Below are 22,085 nucleotides of genomic sequence, written 5' to 3'. Positions count from 1 at the left end.
ATTTGACAGGATATATATATGTATGTGTATATATATGTATATGTGTATAGGTATGTATGTGTATATGTGAATATGTGTGTGTATATATGTATATCAGGAGATAGATCAATCCAGGATATATTAAAAAATTCCTACAACTCAATAAAAAGATACATAACACAATCTTTTTAAGTAGGCAAAATATTTGGAGACAGACAAATAACCAATAAGAACATGAATGTTCAACATTATTAGTCATCAGAGAAATGCAAATTAAAATCTTAATGAGTCACTACTATATATCCACTAGAATGGCCAAAATGTAAAAGATTGATAATGCACATGTTGACACAGTTGTGAAATAACTAGAATTATCCTGCACTATTGTTGAAAATATAAATTGGTACAAACACTTTGGAAAACTTACTGGTAGTTTTTTTCTAAAAATAAACATAACACGTATTCTGTGACCCAGCAGTTCCACTGTGAGATATATCTCCAAGAAAAAAGTAAATATAGGTCATAAAAAAGACAAATAGAAGTTTAATAGCAGTTTTATTCACAATAGTTAAAAATTGGAGAGAGCCCACATGTCCATCAGTAGGAGAATGAATAAGCAAACTGATATATTTATACAGTGGAATACTGTTCATCAATATAAAGGAAAGGATTACTAATAAACATAACAAAAACATGCTGAGTAAGAAATATCTTACACAAAAAGAGTACATACTAAGGTTTTGTTAATATGAAATTCTAGAATAGGCAAAACTAGTCTTCATTGGGAAAAAAAATCATAATAATGGTTGCCTTGGGGTTGATGGAGTAGGGATTGACTGTTGTAAGGAATTTGAGGGACTTGGGGGCTGATCATTGAAAAACCTGTGACCCTTGGACAGGTTTGCATAGGAAAGGAAGTCCCTTACAGCATGAGACAATCTAGGTTTATGGCCAAAGGACCACCATCCACAAAAGGAGGAGGGCAAGGGAATTCCTGAGGTGAAGGAGATTGGAGTGGGTGGCTCTGGAGATTACATGTCTAAACGATGTTGCTCAGTAGCACGGTGGGGAGTCTGGGTCAGAGAGCTCCAAAGGTAGTAGTGACTTGGGTCTTATAACCACAAGGCTCTGTCTTATCAATGGCTAGCAGGTGTTGGGTGTAGTTTTGTGGACTATACAAAGCAGGCAAGCTATAAAATGGTTAAAAATCTGCTTGTTTGGGGTTATTTTTTAAATAATTGGGTGTATAAAGATGTTAGTTTAGTTCCAGCAGACTTTGGAGCTAATGGATCTCAGCCTGCAACAAAGAGATAAACAACTTGAGCCAATACATAGAGGCCGTCTTCATCTAATTAATAGAACAACTGAAAAGGGATAAGAGGAAATTTTTTGGAGTGATGATAATGTTCTATATCCTGATAAGGGTTTAAATTACACAAGTGAATACATTTGTCAAAACTCCGAAAATTTACACCTAAGAACTGTGCATTTCATTGTACATGATATGCATGTTGAAGTATTTAGGGGGAAATGTACTGCTGTATGCAGTTTTTACTGAAATGTCAAAAATAGAATGGGTTCATTGAAAGAGAGTTAGATTAGTATCTGATAAAGCAAGTACAGTAAAATTTTAATGGAAGAATCTAGTTTGGGATATACATATATTTATTATAAAACTTTTAATTTTGCTTTTTGTTTAAAAAATTTTATAATAAAATATTAAGGACTACCATGTGGAGACAGACTAAGGGGCCTCTTAGAAAAGTATGGCATTGCATTAAAAAAATTATAGAGCTTTATATTTCTTGACAAAATTTAACCTATAATTTTTTGTAGAAACTCAATCCTATATTTGATCATTTGACTAAAGATCTGTGGTGATTGATCTGTTACAGGGAAAGTCCTTCTGCTAGCGTGGACACATGTGCATTTCTGTCATCATTTTTGTGCTCCAATAGGACTTTGCTAATTGATGGCCGGGTAGAACTGAAAAGAGGTCTGCAGAGGCAGGAGCGACATCTTTTCCTGTTTAATGATCTGTTTATCGTGGCCAAAATCAAGTAGGTATACTGGACACTCTCTCCTGGTTATCATAATAAAATTGCATTTCCACCAACAAAGGTAACGAACCTTTCTATTCAATGTTCACTGTAAGAATATCTGGCCTCTGTTACCATAACTAATATCTGAAGTGAGTTTTATGTTTGTTTTGTTTTGATTTGGTTTTGAAAAGATGTTTCAATTATTTATTCATTCAACAAGTGTTCACTTAAGTCCCACTCTGTGCCATGCTCTGAATAAATAAAGGGGATACAGTGAAGAATGTGATGGGTACAGTCCCTGCTTTTTGATGCTTTCATTCTAATGTGTGTAGGGAGAAATGACAAATTGTGCTTAATGCTGTGAAGAAAATACGGTGAAGTGAAATATGGGATATATGTTAGGTAGGTATAGTCAGGGGGAAAAAAAAAATCAATGAAGAATGAAAAACAACTAGCCATTCAGATATTAGGAAGATGGGTATTCTGGGCAGAGGGAACAACAGGTACAAGGGTGGTAGGGAAAGTTTGGCCCTTTGGGGGAGTTAAAAGAAGGCCAGCATAATAAGCAGGAAGAGAGTAATATAAATTGAGATTGGAGAAATAGACAAGGATCAAGTTATCAGGACCTTTGTGAGCTGCATTAATTATCTATTAATTATCTATTGCTGTATAACAAATTACCCCAAAACATAACAGTTCGTGACTACAAACGTCTTATACATTTTCTCTGAGTCAGGAATCTGGGAATGGCTTAGCTAGTGGTTCTGGCTTAGGGGCCCTCATGAGGTTGCAGTCAAGCTGTTGAGCCAGGGTTATAGTCATCTCAGAGCTTAACTGGAGAGAATCTTGAAACTTCCCATATCACTTATGTGGATCCTGGCAGGCCTCAGTTCCACAATGGCTGCTTTCCAGAGTTCTTCTCCATGTATGTTTCTCCACAGGGCTGCTTGTAACATGGTATTGTTTCCTTCAAAGTGAAAGATCCAAGAGAGTGAGGAAGAGAGTATTAAAGGGAGAGAACACCTAAAATAGAAGCTTCAGTCTTTTATAACCTAATTTTGAAAGTAGCATACCATCATTTCTGATGTAGGCTATTGACCACACAGATCAACCTTGGTACAATTGGAAGGGAACTACACAAGAGTGTGAGTATTAGGAAGCCGTGATCATTGGGGGCCATCTTGGAGGATGGGTTCCACAAAGGCTATGATAGGAGTTTGGATTTTATTCTAATTGGTTTTAATTAGGGGAGGAGAATAATATACATATTTTTAAAATATTGTTCTGGCTATGATAGGTAATGGATTAGAGGACAGAAAAGAGTCGAAGCAAGGAGACTGGACAGGAGGTTATTGTAGTAGTCCTGATGAGATATAATGAAGGCTTTATCTGGGGAAATGGCAGTTAAAGGAAGGACGCAGACACATTTAGAATATACTTTAGAGGTAACCAAAAGAATTCACTTTTCGCTCAACACTAAATGCCAGTGCAGTTATCATCCAACCTAGAACACAATAGTTACAACTTGCTCCATCCCCCATTCTCACTGTTTATGAAACATCATAAAAGAGTAGTTTAACAAATCCAATCTCATCAAAGCGATTTTTTTGTTACTAGAGAATAGTAAACTTTTTTCTACTATTCGTACCCTCACACCTAAGTTATGCTTAAATAAGATGTGGGTGGGGAGGAGATCAAGATTGTGGAGTAGGAGGACGCTGAGCTCACCTCCCCCAAAAAACACATCAAAAGTAGATCTACATGAAAATAAATTCTCACTGAAAACAAACTGGAGACTGGCAGAAAGACTCTTTGGCAACCAAGGCTGTAAAGAAAGATCCACAGGGAGTCAGGAAGGAATGGAGGAGAAGCAATCAGATCAGGACTCACATCCCTAGGAAGGGACAGAGAAGAGGAGGGAGATATCATGGGCTTGCAGATCCTCCCTGGGGAGTGAGGGGTTTGAACCACATATTGGGCACCCCAGCCAGCACTGGGAGGACAACCCCTTAGTTGGTTTGAAAACCACTGACTGACAGGAAGGCTGTAAGAAACCGAGACTCCACCCATGAAGAAATGGATACACTCTTGCTTACTCCCAAAACAAGGCAGAGGAAGAAGATTAAAACTGCCCAGGGCTCTGACAATAGTGAACACCCCAGCCTCGCCTCTAACTCTGGTGCAGTTACCAACTAGGATGAAGGCTAATGTTGCTGAGGCAAGTGTGCACTTGCAGGGGATGGAGCCAGCTCAGACCCAGCACTGCAGTTAAATGCAGCAAGGATGTTTATTGCTGGCACTCACAGAGGGCAGCAGATCAGGAGCTGTCTGAAGCTCTGACTGACATGCTGGAGCCGTCCCAGTGTGCGCCCTAGCTGCACCAGGTGCCTGCTCCAAATCCCTCTTGCTACATCGCTACTCCCCTCTGGGGTGAAGGTACCATGGCTGGGAGATGGGAGAGTGCATACTTAGAGGAACAGAACCAGTTCATATGTGACACTCAGGGCTTCTGCTCCTACAGTATGGACCTGACCCTGCCACAAATAGGATGGTGATAGCTACTGAACATAGGAGAAGCTCTAGTTTACACCTGGCTCTGGCTCTAGGCCTATGTCTCCAGCCCTACCTCTCACCAAGGTGATAGCTGCCAACACACCCTGGGGGAAGATATGACCCATGCTCAGTTCAGATCCAGCTCTCCCACCAAAGCCACTGAAAACACACATACTTGAATAGGAATACTCCCACACAAGGACACTGCTTCAAGACTGGGATAGGTAAGTATTCACCTAATTTCATAGAGACAGAGAAAGTTAAACAAAATGAGAAGGAAGAGGAATTTGTTTCAAACAAAAGAACAAGAAAAAAAAACCCTGAAAAAACAACTAATGAAACAGATAAATAACTTACCAGATAAAGAGTTCAAAGTAGAAGTAATAAAAAAGCTAATTGAAGTTGGAAAAAGAATAGGTGAACACTGAGAATTTTGACAAGGAACTAGAAAATATAAAAAGTACCAGTCAGAGCTTAAGAATACAATAACTGAAATGAAAAATACTCTGGAAGGAATTAACAGACTAGATGATACAAAAGAATGCATAAGTGATCTAGAAGATAGAATAATGAAAATCACTAATCAAAAAGAAACTGTAGGACAACATCAAGCATACTAACATTTGTATTATACTGGTTCCAGAGGAGAAGAGAGAAACGGGCCAAAAAGGTATTTGTGGAAATTATGGCTGAAAAATTCCCAAACCTGAAGAAGGAAACAGATAACTAGGTGCAGGAACCATAGAGAGTCCCAAACAAGATGAAACCAAAGAGACCCACACCAAGACATACCACATTAAAATGGCAAAAGTTAAAGATAGAGAGACTTCTAAAGGCAGCAAGGGAAAAAATAAAGTGTCATGTACAAGGAAACCCGCATAAGGCAATCAGCTGATTTTTCTACAGAAACTTTGCAGGCCAGAACAGAATGGCATGATATATTAAAAGTGCTGAGAGGGAAAAACCTACAACCTAGGTTACTCTGCCTAGCAAGGTTTTCATTCAGAATTGAAGGAGAGTTAAAGAACTTCTTAGACAAGGAAGAACTAAAAGAGCTCATCAATACTAACTTGACCCTAAAACATGTTAAAGAGTCTTCTCTTAGTAGAAAAGAAAAGGCTACAACAAGAAGTAACAAATAACAGGAAAGGAAACATACAACTAATAAAGGAAAATATACAGTAAAGGCTGTGGATCAATGACTTAAATAAGACAGTATGAAGTCTAAAGGACAAAAATTGTAAAAATCAACTATAACTAAAATAAACAGTTCAGGGATAAATATGAACTTGTGAAATAGGACATCAAAAACACAAAATGTAGGGAAAGAAGAAAAAAATGTAGATTTTTTTAGAATGTGTTTGAACTTGAATGACTTTCAGTTTAAAACAAGTAGATATACGTCAATATATATGAACCCCATGGTAATAACAAATTTAAAAAAACCCTACAATAGATACACGAAAACTAAAAAGAAAGGCAAACAAACATTCCACTAAAGAAAATAATCAAACCATAAGAAAAAAGGAAACAGGAAAACAAAAACACCAGAAAACCAGTAATAAAATGGCTATAAGAGTACCTATCAATAATCACTTTAAATGTCATTGGAAAAAATACATCAGAAAACATTGATTGTATTAAAAAATCCAAGATCCATCTATATACTGCCTACAGGAGACTTACTTCACAGCTAAAGACATACAGTGTGAAAGTGAGGGGATGGAAAAAGATATTTCATGCAAATGGAAAAGACAAGAAAGCTGGAGTAGCAATACTCATATCAGATAAAGTAGACTTTAAAACAAAGGCTATAACAAAAGACAAAGATGGGCATTAGGTAAGGATATAGGTATCAATACAAGAAGAGATATTATACTCATTGACATACATGCACCCAGTACAGGAGCATCTAAATATATCAAGCAAATGTTAAAAGAGAGAAAATGTTAAAAGGGAGAAACTGACAATAATACAATAATAGTAAGGGATGTGAGCACCCCACTTACATCAATGAACAGATCATCCAGACAGAAAATCATTAAGGCAACAGTGGTCTTAAATGGAATAATAGACCAGGTGGACTTAATAGATAGCTACAGCACACTCCAACCAAACCCAGCAGAATACACATTCTTTTCAACTGTACATGGAACATTCTCCAGGATGGATCACCTACTAGGCCAGAATACAAGTGTCATCAAATTTAACAGGATAGAATATATCAAGCATCTTCCAATCACAACTATATGAAACTGGAAATCAATTACAAAAGAAAAATGGGAAAGTCACAAACATGGAGACTAAACAACATGCTACAAAAAAACCAATGGGTCAATGAAAAAAATCAAAGAAGAAATCAGAAAATACCTTGAGACAGATGAAAGTGGAAACAGAACATTTCAGAGTTTATGATATGCAGCTAGAGTGGTTCTGAGAGGGAAGTTTATAGCAATACAGGCCTTCCTCAGGAAACAAGGAAAATCTCAAATAAACAACCTAACCTACCATCTAAAGGAGTTAGATAAAGAAGAACAACGGAAGCCCAAAGTCTTTCTTTCTTTGGCTAAGGTATTTTATTTGCTCCATTTTATGCTGAATGTTGACAATGTTTGCCTAAAATTGTTTTGAGTTTATTGTCATTCTTTTCCATAGTGAATTAGAACAAATATTAAAGCTGGATGCAACCTTAGGGACCACTTTTAATATTCATTAGAAAGCTGAATTAAAAGTTATTTTTCCTATAGAATTAGGGCTTTACATTTTTTTAAAACAATGTTTATGAGCATCAGAGTATTTAGAAAGAAGCTGATATTATCTCTGTTAATAGCCATAAAGCACCTATTTGGAATTTACTAAAAGGAAATGAAAGTAGTTATTTCATACCCTCTTAAGCCATCACTATTCTCATATTTTATTTCCTAAACAGGGAAGTAATGATGAATTCTGTGTAAGTCAAAAAGATGAGGAGGAAAAAAGTTCTGATTATTAATTCATTACCAGTAGTATTACCATCAGATACTTGTGGAATATACCATATTCTCTACCCCAAAATGTATTTAATAGACCATCTCCATCTTAGAATGGAGGGCAATCTCTCTAGAACCCTGTGTATTTCAACGGTTCACTGAAATTCATACTTTTAAATTTCCATTGGAATAGTCTAATACTGTTGGAAATAGAAAGTGAAAAATCTGAAGATACACACTGTGACCCTAATACTATCCATCTTAATATAAAGCTTTATTGGAATACTTGTTTAAAATATTTTTAAACTAGTACCTCTAGCTTTATGGACATAAATGTTCATGAGATTTCTCCCCTACTTCCATAATAAACAGTCCCATCAGAAAGCCTTGTAGGTGAGGAGATTTGAAAAAGTAAGTCTTAAGATAGTAAAGCTGAAGGAAACTTCATCGATACAAAGTCACCTCCAGGTGCTTTGTAAGAATGGCTATATTCAGGGCTTTTTATAGATTCATAATGGTTATGAGCATAAACAAGCTCAAGAGTCAACACTGCTCAGGTTTGGATTCTAGCTCTGCTAGTTAAGCTGTTTGACTTTTGGCAAATTACTTAACCTCCTTGTGACAACATTTCCTCATCTCTAAAATGTTTGAGGATTAAACTTAATATGTGTAAAGTATTAACAGTGACTGGCAAATGGTAAGTTCTCAATAAATATTGACCATTAGAATGGAAGTACTGTTTACACTTTTGGACAGTTCCTTGTTTTTTTGTGTAATGAGGTGGAAATCTTGGTACTTTATTGATCTAGGGAAGGAATCGTTGGAATGGCTTTTTCCAAATCAATAGGTGTACAAGTTCCCACATGGTATTTGAAGTATCTAATATAAAGAGAGGCCTGCATTAAAAAACTCAAAATGTATGAAAACAGATATGGAAACATACTTTTCCTTGGAAAAGATTCATAGTTTCAGTTTTATATTACCTAGATAGCTGCCATCAAGAAATAAGATTTTTAAAAGAAAAAAAAAGTAGAATTTTACTTTTTAAAAAATCAAATGATTTATAGCAATAGGGTGAAAAATACTGAAATGAAATATAGAATGAAGGCATTGTGCCTCAAGGCACTTTTCTATTGTACTTACATTGTGTGCCCTACAGGAAGCATAGATGAGGCTTTGAATCTAGATTATTCTTCATGTATAATTCCTGAAAAATCCCTTTACATTTTATAAATCCTACTGAAGAATTTTAGCTTTAAATATTCCATGAGGAGTTTTAAGGATACTTCCATATGAAGCATCTTTGATTGAATTTTAGCTTTTAATGTTTCCATAAATGGCTCTGAATGATAGGAAGTACTGAGGTTTCCCTGGGCATTCTCTTTATCCTTACCAGTGCCTTCTAACTATTTAAGTCTCAGGTCCATTATGAGCATTAAATCTGTAAACTAGGTCAAGAGATATGATAGTGTCAATATCAGGGTTGTAAGGGGGATTAGATAGAAATTGTCAAAAAGCAATTTCATTGCCAGCTAAAAGTAAATCACCTTCTCTGTACCCAGAGATAAATACTAATTGTATCAACTCTACTTAAATATAATACTTCCTGGCATCTTTTTATTTTCAGCTTAGTTTAGGGTCTATTTTTAGGCTATAGTTTTTTCCATTTTAGCCATAATATAAGGGGAAATGGTTTAAAAAGGAAATTTAAAATAACCTTTGCTTCTAAAGACTAGAAAATCGTAACCACTCAGTTGGAAATGCATTGTAAATTTCTCTAATTAATTCCAGTTTATATTTTTTAGTGCATATAAAGTGAAAATTTTATAAATATTTTCATAAATAATGTTTATGTTTAATCTTTTATTCAGCCACTCAAATATTTTTGGAAATAAGCAAGCAAGTTGTAAATAATAAAGAATTAATTTTTTATATCAGCAGTAAGTTTAAAATTAGGTTTTTGATCCAAATGCAATGCTTAATGTATAGAAAAATAAAGTTGCCAGTTTATGGCTATTTGCTGCCATAAATGCAGACATGAGGACCCATACACCAAATGTTTCAATGGCCTTTTTGGGCTAAGGTAGCCAAACGTTACAATTTACTGTGGTAGGCACTGAAGGTAAGAAAAATGAATAAGACATTATTTGCCCATGATTAGTGAAAACTGTCCTCTTATCACAAGTATAGAAGTTCTCATAAAATTTAAGAAACAGAATAACAAAAAATCCTGTCTGGTTTTTATCTTTCTAGATATAACAACAACTTTAAGATAAAAAATAAAATAAAATTAAGTGACATGTGGACGGCAAGCTGTGTGGATGAAGTGGGAGAAGGCAACACCAATGCCCTGAAATCCTTTGTCTTAGGCTGGCCCACAGTGAACTTCGTGGCCACTTTCAGGTGAGAACCATAGCTTGTCCTGTATTCACATGGGTTAGCTACTGTGAAATACAGTCAGCTATGTAATTTCTAGGATGGAGAGAAAAAAAGTTAATTCAGTTTTGTTCCCCTAATTTTTTAAAGAAAAATATTTTATTCTGATTCATCTATTCTCTTTTCATAATAAGTTCACTTGTATTCAGAAGCCAATAACTCATCTTTTGGAACACCCCCAATAAAGACACCTGTATGCCTTATGTTTCTCCCAAAGAGTTTTTTATTAAAATATGTGAAATGTAATGGTAAATATTGAGAACTCTTGGAATCATTTACCTTGTTTTGAGCTGTGATTTTTAAAGGGGCTACTGAAACACCTCAAAGACAATGGAAGAGGAATAGAGTGGTCAGAGCTCTAGGACACCCCCCCCCAACATCCCCTTCTCTCATGTTTAGGTATTTTCTTTGTATATTGAGCTTTCAAGTTGGCTTTTTAAACCACTGAAAGAGACCTTTTACTGAAAACAATTTTATAAAATGCCCCAATTAAGCTTGAATAACTGGTTTACACTCCCAAATTTCTTAAAAACTAGTTTTTAATTATAGAAATACATTTAATGTCATGAAATAATGTGATTCCTTAACTGCACATCATGTTCTAATTTGCTATCTATAGAGATGTGACAATCAAAAGCAAATTTTTGACTCAAGGATTGAAAGTCAGTTTCCTAAGACTCACTCCTTGGCTGGGATGGAGTTAGAGAATGTACAAATAGAGAATCTTTGTGCTCTTATCTGAACATGCTGATTGGTACTTTTCAGTTCAGAGTGAGCATACCAAAACTCAAACGTGAGATTTTGAACGATTGCACCCTCAAGTCCAATATTTGTTTTACACTTAAAAGAGCTGGTCTTTATTTCATGCACACATTTTTCTTTCTACTTCTTCTCTTCTCACTACCATCAAACTCCTCAGGTACCATCCTAAAGCCAGATAACTAAATGTTTTAAGCTGTTAATCTTCTAATAAGGGAAAGTCATGCCTTTAAATTCTATTATGCACTATTGGCCTACCACAAGATATTAAGAACCTATTTGGAAGAAACATGTATTTGTATCATTCTCTGCATATCTTCCTTTCCATGACAGACTTCTCTAGATATTATCAATTCCTATTGTTTAATCTTAGAGTTTAGAGCTGAAAGGAAGAGATTTCAAGTGAGGGTGGGACTACATGACGTCTTTAATCAAGGAGTTTCCATAAAACTTTTTTAAGAAGAAAGGAAAATGTAGAAACAAGTTTTGCATACATTGTAATTCCTCAAAAGGTATAGTACTTTAACTGAATGATTAACATCACTAGTGATGTTGTGTGAATATCATCTGTGCTTTGATAGAATGTAATGAGGAGAAATTCACTTCTGTGGTATTTCTTCCCCAAACCCATAACCCCAGTCTACTCCTGAGAAAAATATCAGACAAGCCCAAATTGAGGGATGTTCTGTGGGGTTACCTGACCAGTAAGCCTCAAAATTGTCAAGGTCAGAAAAAAAAACCAACCAGGAAAAGACACAAAAAAGGTCACTAAGGAGACATAATAACTAAATGCTATGTGGAATCCTCGAATGCATCCTAGAATAGAAAAAGAACATTAATGGAAGAACTGGTGAAATCTGAATAGTCAATAGTTTAGTCAATAGTTAATGGTAATGCGCCAATATTGGTTTCTTAGTTTGACAAATGTGCCATGATAATGTAAGAGGATAACATTAGAGGAAACTAAAACTGGGTGTGAGGTATACAGGGATTCTCTATACTCAATCTTTGTAACTTTTCTGAAAATCTAAAATTATTTCAAAATTAAAAGATTACTCTTAAAAAGAGTAGTGTTGAAGAGTTCGGACTCTGGTACAGCAGAGTGAGGTCTTAACAGACTGACCACTCCATAGATAACAACTGTAATCTCTGAACAAAACACAAACAGCAACTCCCTGAAGGTTCTGGAAAGTGAACCAAAGTTGGCAGATTTTGGAGAAGAATTGAAACTTTTTAAAAAAACTTTTATTATTTATTTATTTATGGCTATGTTGGATCTTCATTGCTGCACGTGGGCTTTCTCTAGTTGCGGCAAGTGGGGGCTACTGTTGTTGCAGAGCGCAGGCTGTAGGTGCGTGGGCTTGCCCAGTAAGTTGTGGCTTGTGGGCTCTAGAGCACAGGCTCAGTAGTTGTGGCACACGAGCTTAGTTGCTCCGTGGCAAGTAAGATGTTCCCGGACCAGGGCTCGAACCTGTGTCCCTTGCATTGGGAGGTGGATTCTTAACCACTGTGCCATCAGGGAAGCACTAGCACTGGGCAAGTTTTCTGTTTCTAAGGCATTATTAGCCTGAGGCAAGGCTGCAGTCAGATCATGGTGCAGGGCAACTAAACTGACGAAAACCCAGTCTTTCTGGGCTGAAACACCAAAGTACAGAGTCTGGGTCAGCCACAGCCACAGGAATGTGAGGGAGGAAATCTCAGAAAGAAGAGTATCAGAGAAAGGAAGCTCCAAATTTTTTGTTTAGACTCTGCCTAAGTCTCTGGCTGAATGCTGAACCACACATGCATGGAACAGACTTTAAAGGAGCTTGAAACTAAGGCTAAAAGAATTGAACTGAGGTGCTGCTCAACACAGGTGAAATAGAGTTTGCAGCTTGAATCTAATAAAATTAGTTGTCTATTAAAACAAAAACATCATTATTTTGCAAATAAGACAAAACTGAGTCTCTAAAATACAACATTTATAATGTCTAGAATGTAATCTAAATTTTTTTAACATATGAAGAACCTGAAAAGGAAAAAGATAACAAATAGAAGCCAATCCTGAGATGATCTATTTTTTGGAATTACTGTAAAAGAACTTTAAAGCAGCTCTTATAACTATGCTCAGTAGGTAAAAGGAAAAGCCAATTGCAATGAATGAAAAAATAGGAAATCTCAGCAGAGAAATAGAAAATATTTTTTAAAGCCAAATGAAAATTCTAGAACTAAAAATTGTATCTTAAATTTTTTTAAAATTCCCTCTGTGGCTTTAGTTGCAAAATGGAAATGAAAGAGAAATGAGTCAGTGAAATTGAAGGTATATCAATAGAAATTGTCCACTCTGAGGAAGAGAGGAAAAAGAAAGATTTTTTTTAATGAAAAATACATCAGAGACTTGTAGGAAAACCAAAATGTATAACATACATGTAACAGGAATTCCAGAAAGAGGAGAGACAGGGAATGTGGCAGAATAAATAATGGTTTGAAAACCTCCCAAATTTGGTGAAAGACATAAATGTAAGCTCTGTGAACCCTAAATAGGAGTAATGTGAAAAAAACTTCACCTATTCATGTTATAGACAAACTGCTATAAACCAAAGATAAGAGAAAATCATGAAAGCAGCCAGATAAAAACAACACATTACATATAGTGGAACAACAATTTGCCTCACTGTACTTTTTTTCATCAGAAATTATGGCTGTTTCAGAGGTCAGTGAAATGACATCTTTAAAGTGTTTAAAGACTCATTAGATTGATCAAGATGGCAGAGTGGGAGCATGTGGAACTTACCTCCCTCCACAAACACATCAAAAATACATCTATGTGTGATATAATTCTCACTGAAAACTAACTGGAAACTGTCAGAAAGACTTCTGTACAACCAAGGCTGTAAGAAAGATCCACACGTAATCAGGTAGGAAGGGAAGAAAAGTGATCAGGCTGGGACCTTGCCACTGGGAAGGGACTCAGAGGAGAAGGAAGATTACACAGGCAGAGACCTGCCCTGGGGATTGAGCAGTTCAAGCCACAGATTGGGCATTCCACTCCTGGCGTCCTACACAGGGGAGACCAACCCCCTTGGCTGGTTGGAGGACTGCTGGAATTAACAGGAGGGCTGTGGAAAACTTAGACTCTGCTTGCACACCCATACCCAGAAACACACACACACACACACACACACACACACACACACACACAAGCTGGCTTGCCCCTGAAGCAGATTGGAGAGGGCCGATAAAGGATCACTCTAGTGGCTGCCAGTTTCCTATGACCACCTCAGTGTGCACCTCGGCTCTGGCAGAGTGAATGCTCAAGCCCTGCTTACTCCATGTGGCAACTCCCCACTGGAGCAAGAGCTGCCATGACTAAAGACAGAGCTTGGACCACCAAAGGCAACTTGGTCCCGGGGTGGCATCTGGGTGGGGTGACAGTGTCCATTGTTGGTACTTACTTAAGTAGTGCATCAGAAGCAGCCCAGAACTCTATACAATAGCCAGTCCACCATTGCTCATGCCTCGATATATGGAGAGAGTTCACATGGACCCCACTTGCCCTGCAGTACAGCTCCCCAGTGAGGTGGAGAGGAGGGAGGGAGAAGGACAAAGGGAACTTGGACCCAAGGCTGCCTATGAGCAGATTAAGGAAAACAATTGCAGATTCCTGCACAGGCAGCATATTAGAGACAGCTCAGATATCTGTCTGAGGCGAACATAAGCCAAGAGCCAACACGGGGCCCCCTTGCATCAGCACTGACCCCTCTGGAGCAAGGGTCCCAGTGCTTGGAGAATTGAAAGCACACACTTAATGGGAACAGAGCCAGCTCAGGACTGAATCTCAGGGCTTCTGCTGCAGCAACTTGAGACCCACTGAGCAAAGAGGAAGTCCTGCCTCACACATAGCTTCAGCTCTAGCCTATCCATCTCCAGCCACACCCACTACCAAGGCTATAGCTGCCAACACACACTGAGGAAAAATGTGACTTGCATCCACATCAAATCCAGCTCTCCCACCAAAGGCACCAGGCACACACAGTCTGTATAGAGATGCTCCCACATAAGTACACCAGTTCAAGAATATCATATGTAAGTGTTTCACCAAAATTCACAGAGGCAGAGAACGTTAAGCAAAATGAAAAAGCAGAGGAACTGGTCTCAACTGAAATAAGAGAAAACCCCTGAGAGAAATAAATAATGAAACAAATAAACAATGTATCAGACAAAGAATTCAAAGCATTTATAATAAAAGTATTAGCTGGATTAGGGAAAGATAAATGAACATGGTGAAAATTTTTAACAAGGATCTAGAAAATGTGAAAAGACCCAGTTAGAAATGAAGAATTCAATAACAAAAATAAAAAACACAATAAAAGGAATAGCAGACTATGTGACCTGGAAGATAGAATAATAAAAATCACCTGATCAGAACAGAAAAAAAATTTTTAATGAGAAAAGTTTAAAAGATCTCTGGGATAACATTAAGTTTACCAACATTCACATTATAGGAGTCCCAGAAGGAAAAGAGAGGAAGAAAGGGATTGAAAATATATTTCATGAAATTATGGCTGAAAACTTCCCAAACCTAAAGAGAGCAACTGATACCCAGGTACAGGAAGCACAGAGGATCCCAAACAGGACAGGAAGGAGTGACATGATGTATTCAAAGCGCTGAAAGGGAAAATCTTTCAACCTATGATACTCTACCCAGCATGATTATCATTTGGAGTCTTAGGAGTGATAAAGGACTTCACAGAAAGCAAAAACTGAAAGAATTCATCAGCACTAAACCTACCCTAAAATAAATGTTAAAGGGTTTTCTCTAAGTGGAAAATAAGTAAGAATCTATAGGAAAGGGGAAATTCCACTAGGAAAGGCAAATAATAGTAAGAACTGAGGATCAACCACTTAAGTAAGCTAATATGAAAATAAAAAGACAAAAAATTGTGAAAGTAGCTATAACCACAATAAACAGTTAAGGGATAAATATGAAAATGTAAAATATGACATCAAAAATACAAAATGTAGGAGGGGGAGTAAAAAATATAGATCTTTTAGGATGTGTTTGAACTTAAGTGACTACAGTTTAAAATAAGTAGATGTAGTTGTAGGTCAACGTATATGAACCCCACGGTCACCACAAATCAAAAACCTACCATAGATACTCAAAAACTAAAAAGAACACAGTCATACTACTAAAGAAAATAATAAAGCCACAAGGGAAGAAACAAAGAGAAGAAATGACAAGAGAAGAACTACAAAAACCAACCAGAAAACAAGTAATAAAATGGCAATAAGTACATACCTATTTATAATTACCTTAAGTGTCAATGGACTAAATGCTCCAATCAATAGACATATCTGGCTGATTGGATTTAAAAAAAAAAAAAAAAGCAAGGGCCACCTATATGCTGCCTACAAGAGACTCACTTCTGAGCTAAAGACACACACAAACTGAAAGTGAAGGCATGGGGAAATATATTTCATACAAGTGGAAAAGACAAGAAAACTGGACTCTCAATACTCATAGCAGACAAAATAGATTTTTTTAAAAGGGTATAACAATAGACAAAAAAAGGGCATTATTTTATGATAAAGGGATCAATAAAAGAAGAGGATATTATACTCATTAACATATATGCACCCAATACAGGAGCACCTAAACATGTAAAGCAAATATTAAAAGACATAAAGGGAGAAACTGACAGTAATACAATAATAGTAGGGGATATTAACACCACACTTACATCAATGGACAGATCATCCAGATAGAAAATAATTAAGGCAACAGTGGTCTTAAATGGCATAATATACCAGGTGGACTTAATAGATAGCTACAGCACACTCCAACCGAAACCAGCAGAATACACATTCTTTTCAAGTGTACATGGAACATTCTCCAGGATAGATCACATACGAGGCCAGAAGACATGTGTCAGCAAATTTAACAGGATAGAAATTATATCAAGCATCTTTTCCAATAACAACTAGAAAACAATTACAGAAAGAAAAATGTGAAAAGCACAAATACTTGGAGGCTAAACAACATGCTACTGAAAAGCCAATGGGACAATGCTAAAATCAAAGAAGAAATAAGAAAATACCTTGAGGAAAATGAAAATGGAAACACAACACTCCAAAATCTATAAGATGCAGCAAAAGCAGTTCTAAGAGGGAAGCTTATAGCAATACAGGCCTTTCTCAAGAAACAAGAAAAATCTCAAACAACCTAACCTACCATTTAAAGGAATAGAAAGAAAGGAACAAAGAAAGCTAAAAGTCAGCAGAAGGAAGGAACTAGTAAGGAACAGAAAGGAAACAAATAAAATAGAGACCAAAGAAAAATAGAAAAGACCAACAAAACCAAGAGCTTGTTTTTTGAAAAGATAAACAAAATCGATAAACCTTTAGCTAGGCTCACCAAGAAGAAAAGGGAGAGGACCCAAAGAAACAAAATAAGAAGTGAAAGAGGAGAAATAACAACTAATACCACAGAGATACAAAAATCATAAAAGAACTCTGTGAACAGTTGTCCAAAAAATTGGCAGCCTAGAAGAAATAGACAAATGTCTAAAAATATACAACCTGCTAACAGTGTATCAAGAGGAAACAGACAATTTGAACAGACTGATCACTAGTACTGAAATTGAATTTGTAATTTAAAAAAACCTAGTAGCAAACAAAAGTCCAGGACCAGATGGCTTCACAGGAAAATTCTACCAAATATATAAAGAAGAGTTAATTCCTATCCTTCTCAAAACTATCCCAAAAAATTGAAGAGGAGGGGGCACTCCCAGACTCATTCTACGAGGTCACCATTACCCTGATACCGAAACCAGGAAAAGACACTGCAAAAAAAGAAAATTACAGGCCAATATCTTTGATGACTATACATGCAGAAATCCATAACAAAATATTAGCAAACGGAATCCAACAGTATATAGAAAGAATCATACACCATGATGAAGTGGGATTTATTCCAGGGACACAAGGATGCTTCAGCATTTGCAAATCAATCAGTATGATATACCACATTAACAAATGGAAAGATAAAAATCACATCATCATCTCAATAGATGCATAAAAAGCATTTGACAAAATTCAACATCCATTCATGATAAAAACCCTCATCAAAGTTGGATTAGAGGGAACATATCTCAACATAATAAAGAGCATTATGACAAACCCAGAGCTAACATCATATTCAATGGTGAAAAACTGTTGTTCCTCTAAATTCAGGAACAAGACAAGGATGCTCACTCTCACCACTTTTATTTAACATAGTATTGGAAGTCTGTGTCACAGCAGTCAGACAAGAAAAAGATATGAAAGACGTCCAAAGTGGAAGAGAAGAAGTAAAACTGTCACTATGCTGATGACATGGTACTATGTATAGAAAACCCTAAAGTCTCCACCCAAAACTATTAGAACTAATAAATGAATTCAGCAAAGTTGCAAGATATGAGCTTAATATATATAAATCTGTTGCTTTTCTATACACTAATACTGAACTATCAGAAAGAGAAAGCAAGAAAACAATCCCGTTTAAAATCACATCAAAAAGAATAAAATGCCTAGGAATAAACTTAACCAAGGAGGTGAAAGACCTATACACTGAAAACTATGAAACACTGAAGGAAATTGAAGATGATACAGAGAAATGGAAAGATATCCCATGCTCTTCAATTTGAAGAATTAATATTGTTAAAGTGACCATACTGCCCAAAGCAATCTACAGATGTATTGCAATCTGTATGAAAATACCCATGACATTTTTCACAGAACTGAACAAATAATCCTAATATACATATGGAAATACAAAAGACCCTAAATTGCTGAAGCAACCTTGAGAAAAAAGGATAAAGCTGGAGGTATCACCCTAGCAGGCTTCAAACTGTACTACAAAGCTACAATAATCAAAACAGCATGATACTGGCACAAAAACAGATACATAGATCAATGGAATACAATAGAGAGCCCAGAAATAAACTCACACACCTACAGTCAGTTAATCTACAACAAAGGAGGCAAGAATATACAATGGAGAAAATAAAGTCTCTTCAATAAGTGGTACTAGGAAAACTGGACATCTACATGTAAAACAATGAGATCGGGATATCCCCTCATACTGTATACAAAAATAAAGTCAAAATGGATTAAAGGCCTAAATGCAAGACCAGAAACCATAAAACTCATAGAAGAAAACATAGGCAGAACACTGACATTAACAGTAACAATATTTTTTTGAATCTATTTCCTAAGGTAAAATAAATAAAAGCAAAAATAAAGAAATGAGATCTAATTAAACTAAGAGCTTTTGCATAGCAAAGGAGGCCACTGACAAAACAAAAAGACAACCTACAGAATGAGAGAAGATATTTGAAAATATGATGAACAAGGGGATAATATCTAAAGTATGTAAACAGCTCGTGCAACCCACTATCAAAAAAAACAAACACCCAATCCCAAAATAGGCAGAAGACCTGAATAGACATTTTTCCAAAGATGACTTACAGCAGGCACATGAAAAGGTGCTCAACATTGTTAATTATTTGAGAAACGCAAATCAAAACAATAATGAGATATCACTTCACACCTTTCAGAATGGTTGTCATCAACAAGAACACAAGTGGCAAATGTTTTCGAGGATGTGGATAAAAGGGAACCCTTGTACACTGTTGGTGAGAATGTAAATTGGTGCAGCCACTGTGGAAAACAGTATGGAGGTTCTTCAAAACAACTAAAAACTACCACAGGATCCAGCAGTTTCACTCCTGGATATATATGCAAAAAAAAAACAAAAACACGAATTCAAAAAGATACATGTACCCAATGTTCATAATGGCATTATTTACAATAGCCAAGATATGGAAGCAACACAAGTGTCCATCAACAGACAAATGGATAAAGATGTGGTGTATATTTACATATACATACACACACACACACACACACACACACACACACACACACACTAGAGTATTACTCAGACATAAAAAAGAATGAAATTCTGCCAACTGCAGCAATGTGAATGGACCTTGAGAATATTATGCTTAGTGATGTATGTCAACAAAAGACAAATACTGTATAATATCACTTATATGTGGAATCTAGAAAGTAAATCAAATGAATGGATATAGAAAAATAGAAACAGACTCAAAGATACAGAAAACAAAGTATGGTTACCAGTGGGGAGAAGGAAGGGGGGAGGGGCACATTAGGGGTGTGGGATTAAGAGATACAAACTAGCCTGTATAAAATAAATAAGCAACAAGGATATATTGAACAGAACAGGGAGTTATAATTATTATTTTATAATAACTCTTAATGTAATATAATCTATAAAAATACTGAATCACTGTACTGTATACCCTAAATATAATACTGTAATTCAACTATACTTCAGTTAAAAAATAAAGCATTTAAAGAAAAAGCTTTCAACCTAGAATAGCATATCTAGCAAAAATATCTTTCAAAAAAATTTTTAAACTCTAAGAATTTATCAACAGCAGAACTGTACTACAAAAAAATAAATGCTGACAGAAATTTTTCAGCCTGAAGTGAAATGAGAGTGGCTCATATCTTTACCAAAGAGTAAAGAACATCAGAAATCATTTATATATCAGGTAATACTAAGAAAATCTAGTTCATGATTACTTTAAAATGCTATCAGGCTAGCATCTCGAGAAGCAGTCTTTCATAGCCAGTCACTCTAATATCTATAAAGAAACAAAAATGTAGACTAATAGCTTTGAAATCTAAGACTGACAATCAACTGTCAGAATCTGTAAGGAATTCCCAGTTAAGTCAGATTGGGGAAAGAGCAGCCAATAAATGTGAACTTCCCATGCTTTACCTTTGGAAATGGGGTAGATACCACATCTTGAAAAAGGCTGAAAGGAATGTCATATCTCTATCACTACTTGGACCCTGATTCACAAACCTAGGATCTATATCTGTCAGAAAAATAGGAACTGGACCTTAATTTTAAGATAACTATATAGTAAGATGGGAACGTTGTTTAGAAGATACAGAAAGTATTTAAATCTGACAAAGATCTATCTACAGGAAGAATCAGAAGAATAATATTTTAAATTAGGTACCTAGTATGAATCTTATTCTGCAAACTTGGGTATGCAGCAAAAGCCTGTTTATGTATAGATCAAATTAAAACCTACCTTGAGCCCCCATTTTGCCAGGCTTTTAGGAAATTAAATTTTCTTCTTTACCGGAACCCCTGTTTTCTTAGGGTAGAACCAGGATATGGGAGACTTCTGTGATGTCTTCAAAACAGATGAAAAGTCTGACCTTCAGTCTCTTTGTGGCCACTGCTGACATTGTCTCTGCTATGCCCAGAGTTGTTCTTTGACATCTGAGATGCTCAGATTCTTTGACACTTGTGGGCTGCAGGTATCTTAGCTGATGTAAAAACTTTGGTGCATAGGAACAAGCCTCCCCACTTGCTCCTTATAACCATTTCCTCTGGGGACTTTCTGTTTCTTTAGGCACCTCAACTGAGTGACATATGGTTCCCAGCTACCTCTTAGGGATAACAGACTCCATCTCCTCCCAAGTTAGAGGGAATTTTCTCCTGGCTCTTAACATAGGTGTTTATTAAACTCAGAGCTAACCTTGATTTTGGAGTACTTCCATTTTTAGTTCTGTTAAAATGCCTGAGATGAATAATTACTAAGGAAAGAAAAGTCTTGGATTCTTGCATAGAGCGGGAGATGGGGAAAATATAAGAAGATTACCAAATCAATGTCAATGAATTAACCTGATGCACTTCATAATTTGTTTATTTTAAAGTAATTGTATGCTACATATTCAAACAATGGAACATTATACAGCAATGAGAATGAACAAGCTAAAACCACATGCAGTAATATGGTTGTCTCACAAATACAATGTTGAATGAAAGAAGCCAGATACAAAATAGTACATACTATATGGTTACATTTATATAAAGTATCCAAACAAACAAAACTATTCTATTTTGTTAGAAGTCAGTATAATGGGAACTAGTGCCTGAAAAGGAACACAGGGAGACCTTCCAAGGTGGTTTTCTGTTTCATTATCTGGGTGCTAGTCACATGGGTGTGTTCAATTTGTGAAAATTCTTCAAACAGTACATTTAAGCATTGTACAGTTTGTGTCTTACATGTCAATTAAAAGTTCAAAAAATACTAAGTGTTTAAAGGGGTAATTTTCTTTAATTGCTTTGAAAAAAGTTTTAAGGTCTAAGGAAAACTCATCTATTTTTCAACACAGATTTTTGCTAAGTAAATGTAATATTTGACATAAATGAACCTAGAAAATCTTCTGTTTATGAAAGGAGAAGACATCAAAGATTGTCAGGAGTTGTGAAAGA

General features: G+C 36.0%; 1 protein-coding gene across 12 annotated transcripts in view; it reads left to right on the top strand.

Moving 5' to 3' along the window:
- ARHGAP20 (Rho GTPase activating protein 20) overlaps window positions 1–22,085 on the top strand; it is a 140,842-nt gene that overhangs the window by 78,425 nt on the left and 40,332 nt on the right. For 6 of the 12 annotated variants that reach the window (XM_059069455.2, XM_067038911.1, XM_059069456.2 and 3 more), the window contains exons 3-4: window positions 1,875–2,039; window positions 9,797–9,946. In XM_059069455.2, coding sequence (XP_058925438.1) covers window positions 1,875–2,039; window positions 9,797–9,946 — 315 coding nt within the window. The remainder of the gene's footprint in view (window positions 1–1,874; window positions 2,040–9,796; window positions 9,947–22,085) is intronic. The other 6 variants (XM_067038908.1, XM_067038901.1, XM_067038902.1 and 3 more) reach the window with 3 other exon arrangements.

This window comes from Kogia breviceps, chromosome 7, assembly GCF_026419965.1.
Source record: "Kogia breviceps isolate mKogBre1 chromosome 7, mKogBre1 haplotype 1, whole genome shotgun sequence".
In the NCBI taxonomy this organism is placed as follows: domain Eukaryota; kingdom Metazoa; phylum Chordata; class Mammalia; order Artiodactyla; family Physeteridae; genus Kogia; species Kogia breviceps.
The sequence above is the reverse complement of the archived record's forward strand: the minus strand, read 5'-3'. Positions and strand labels throughout refer to the sequence as shown.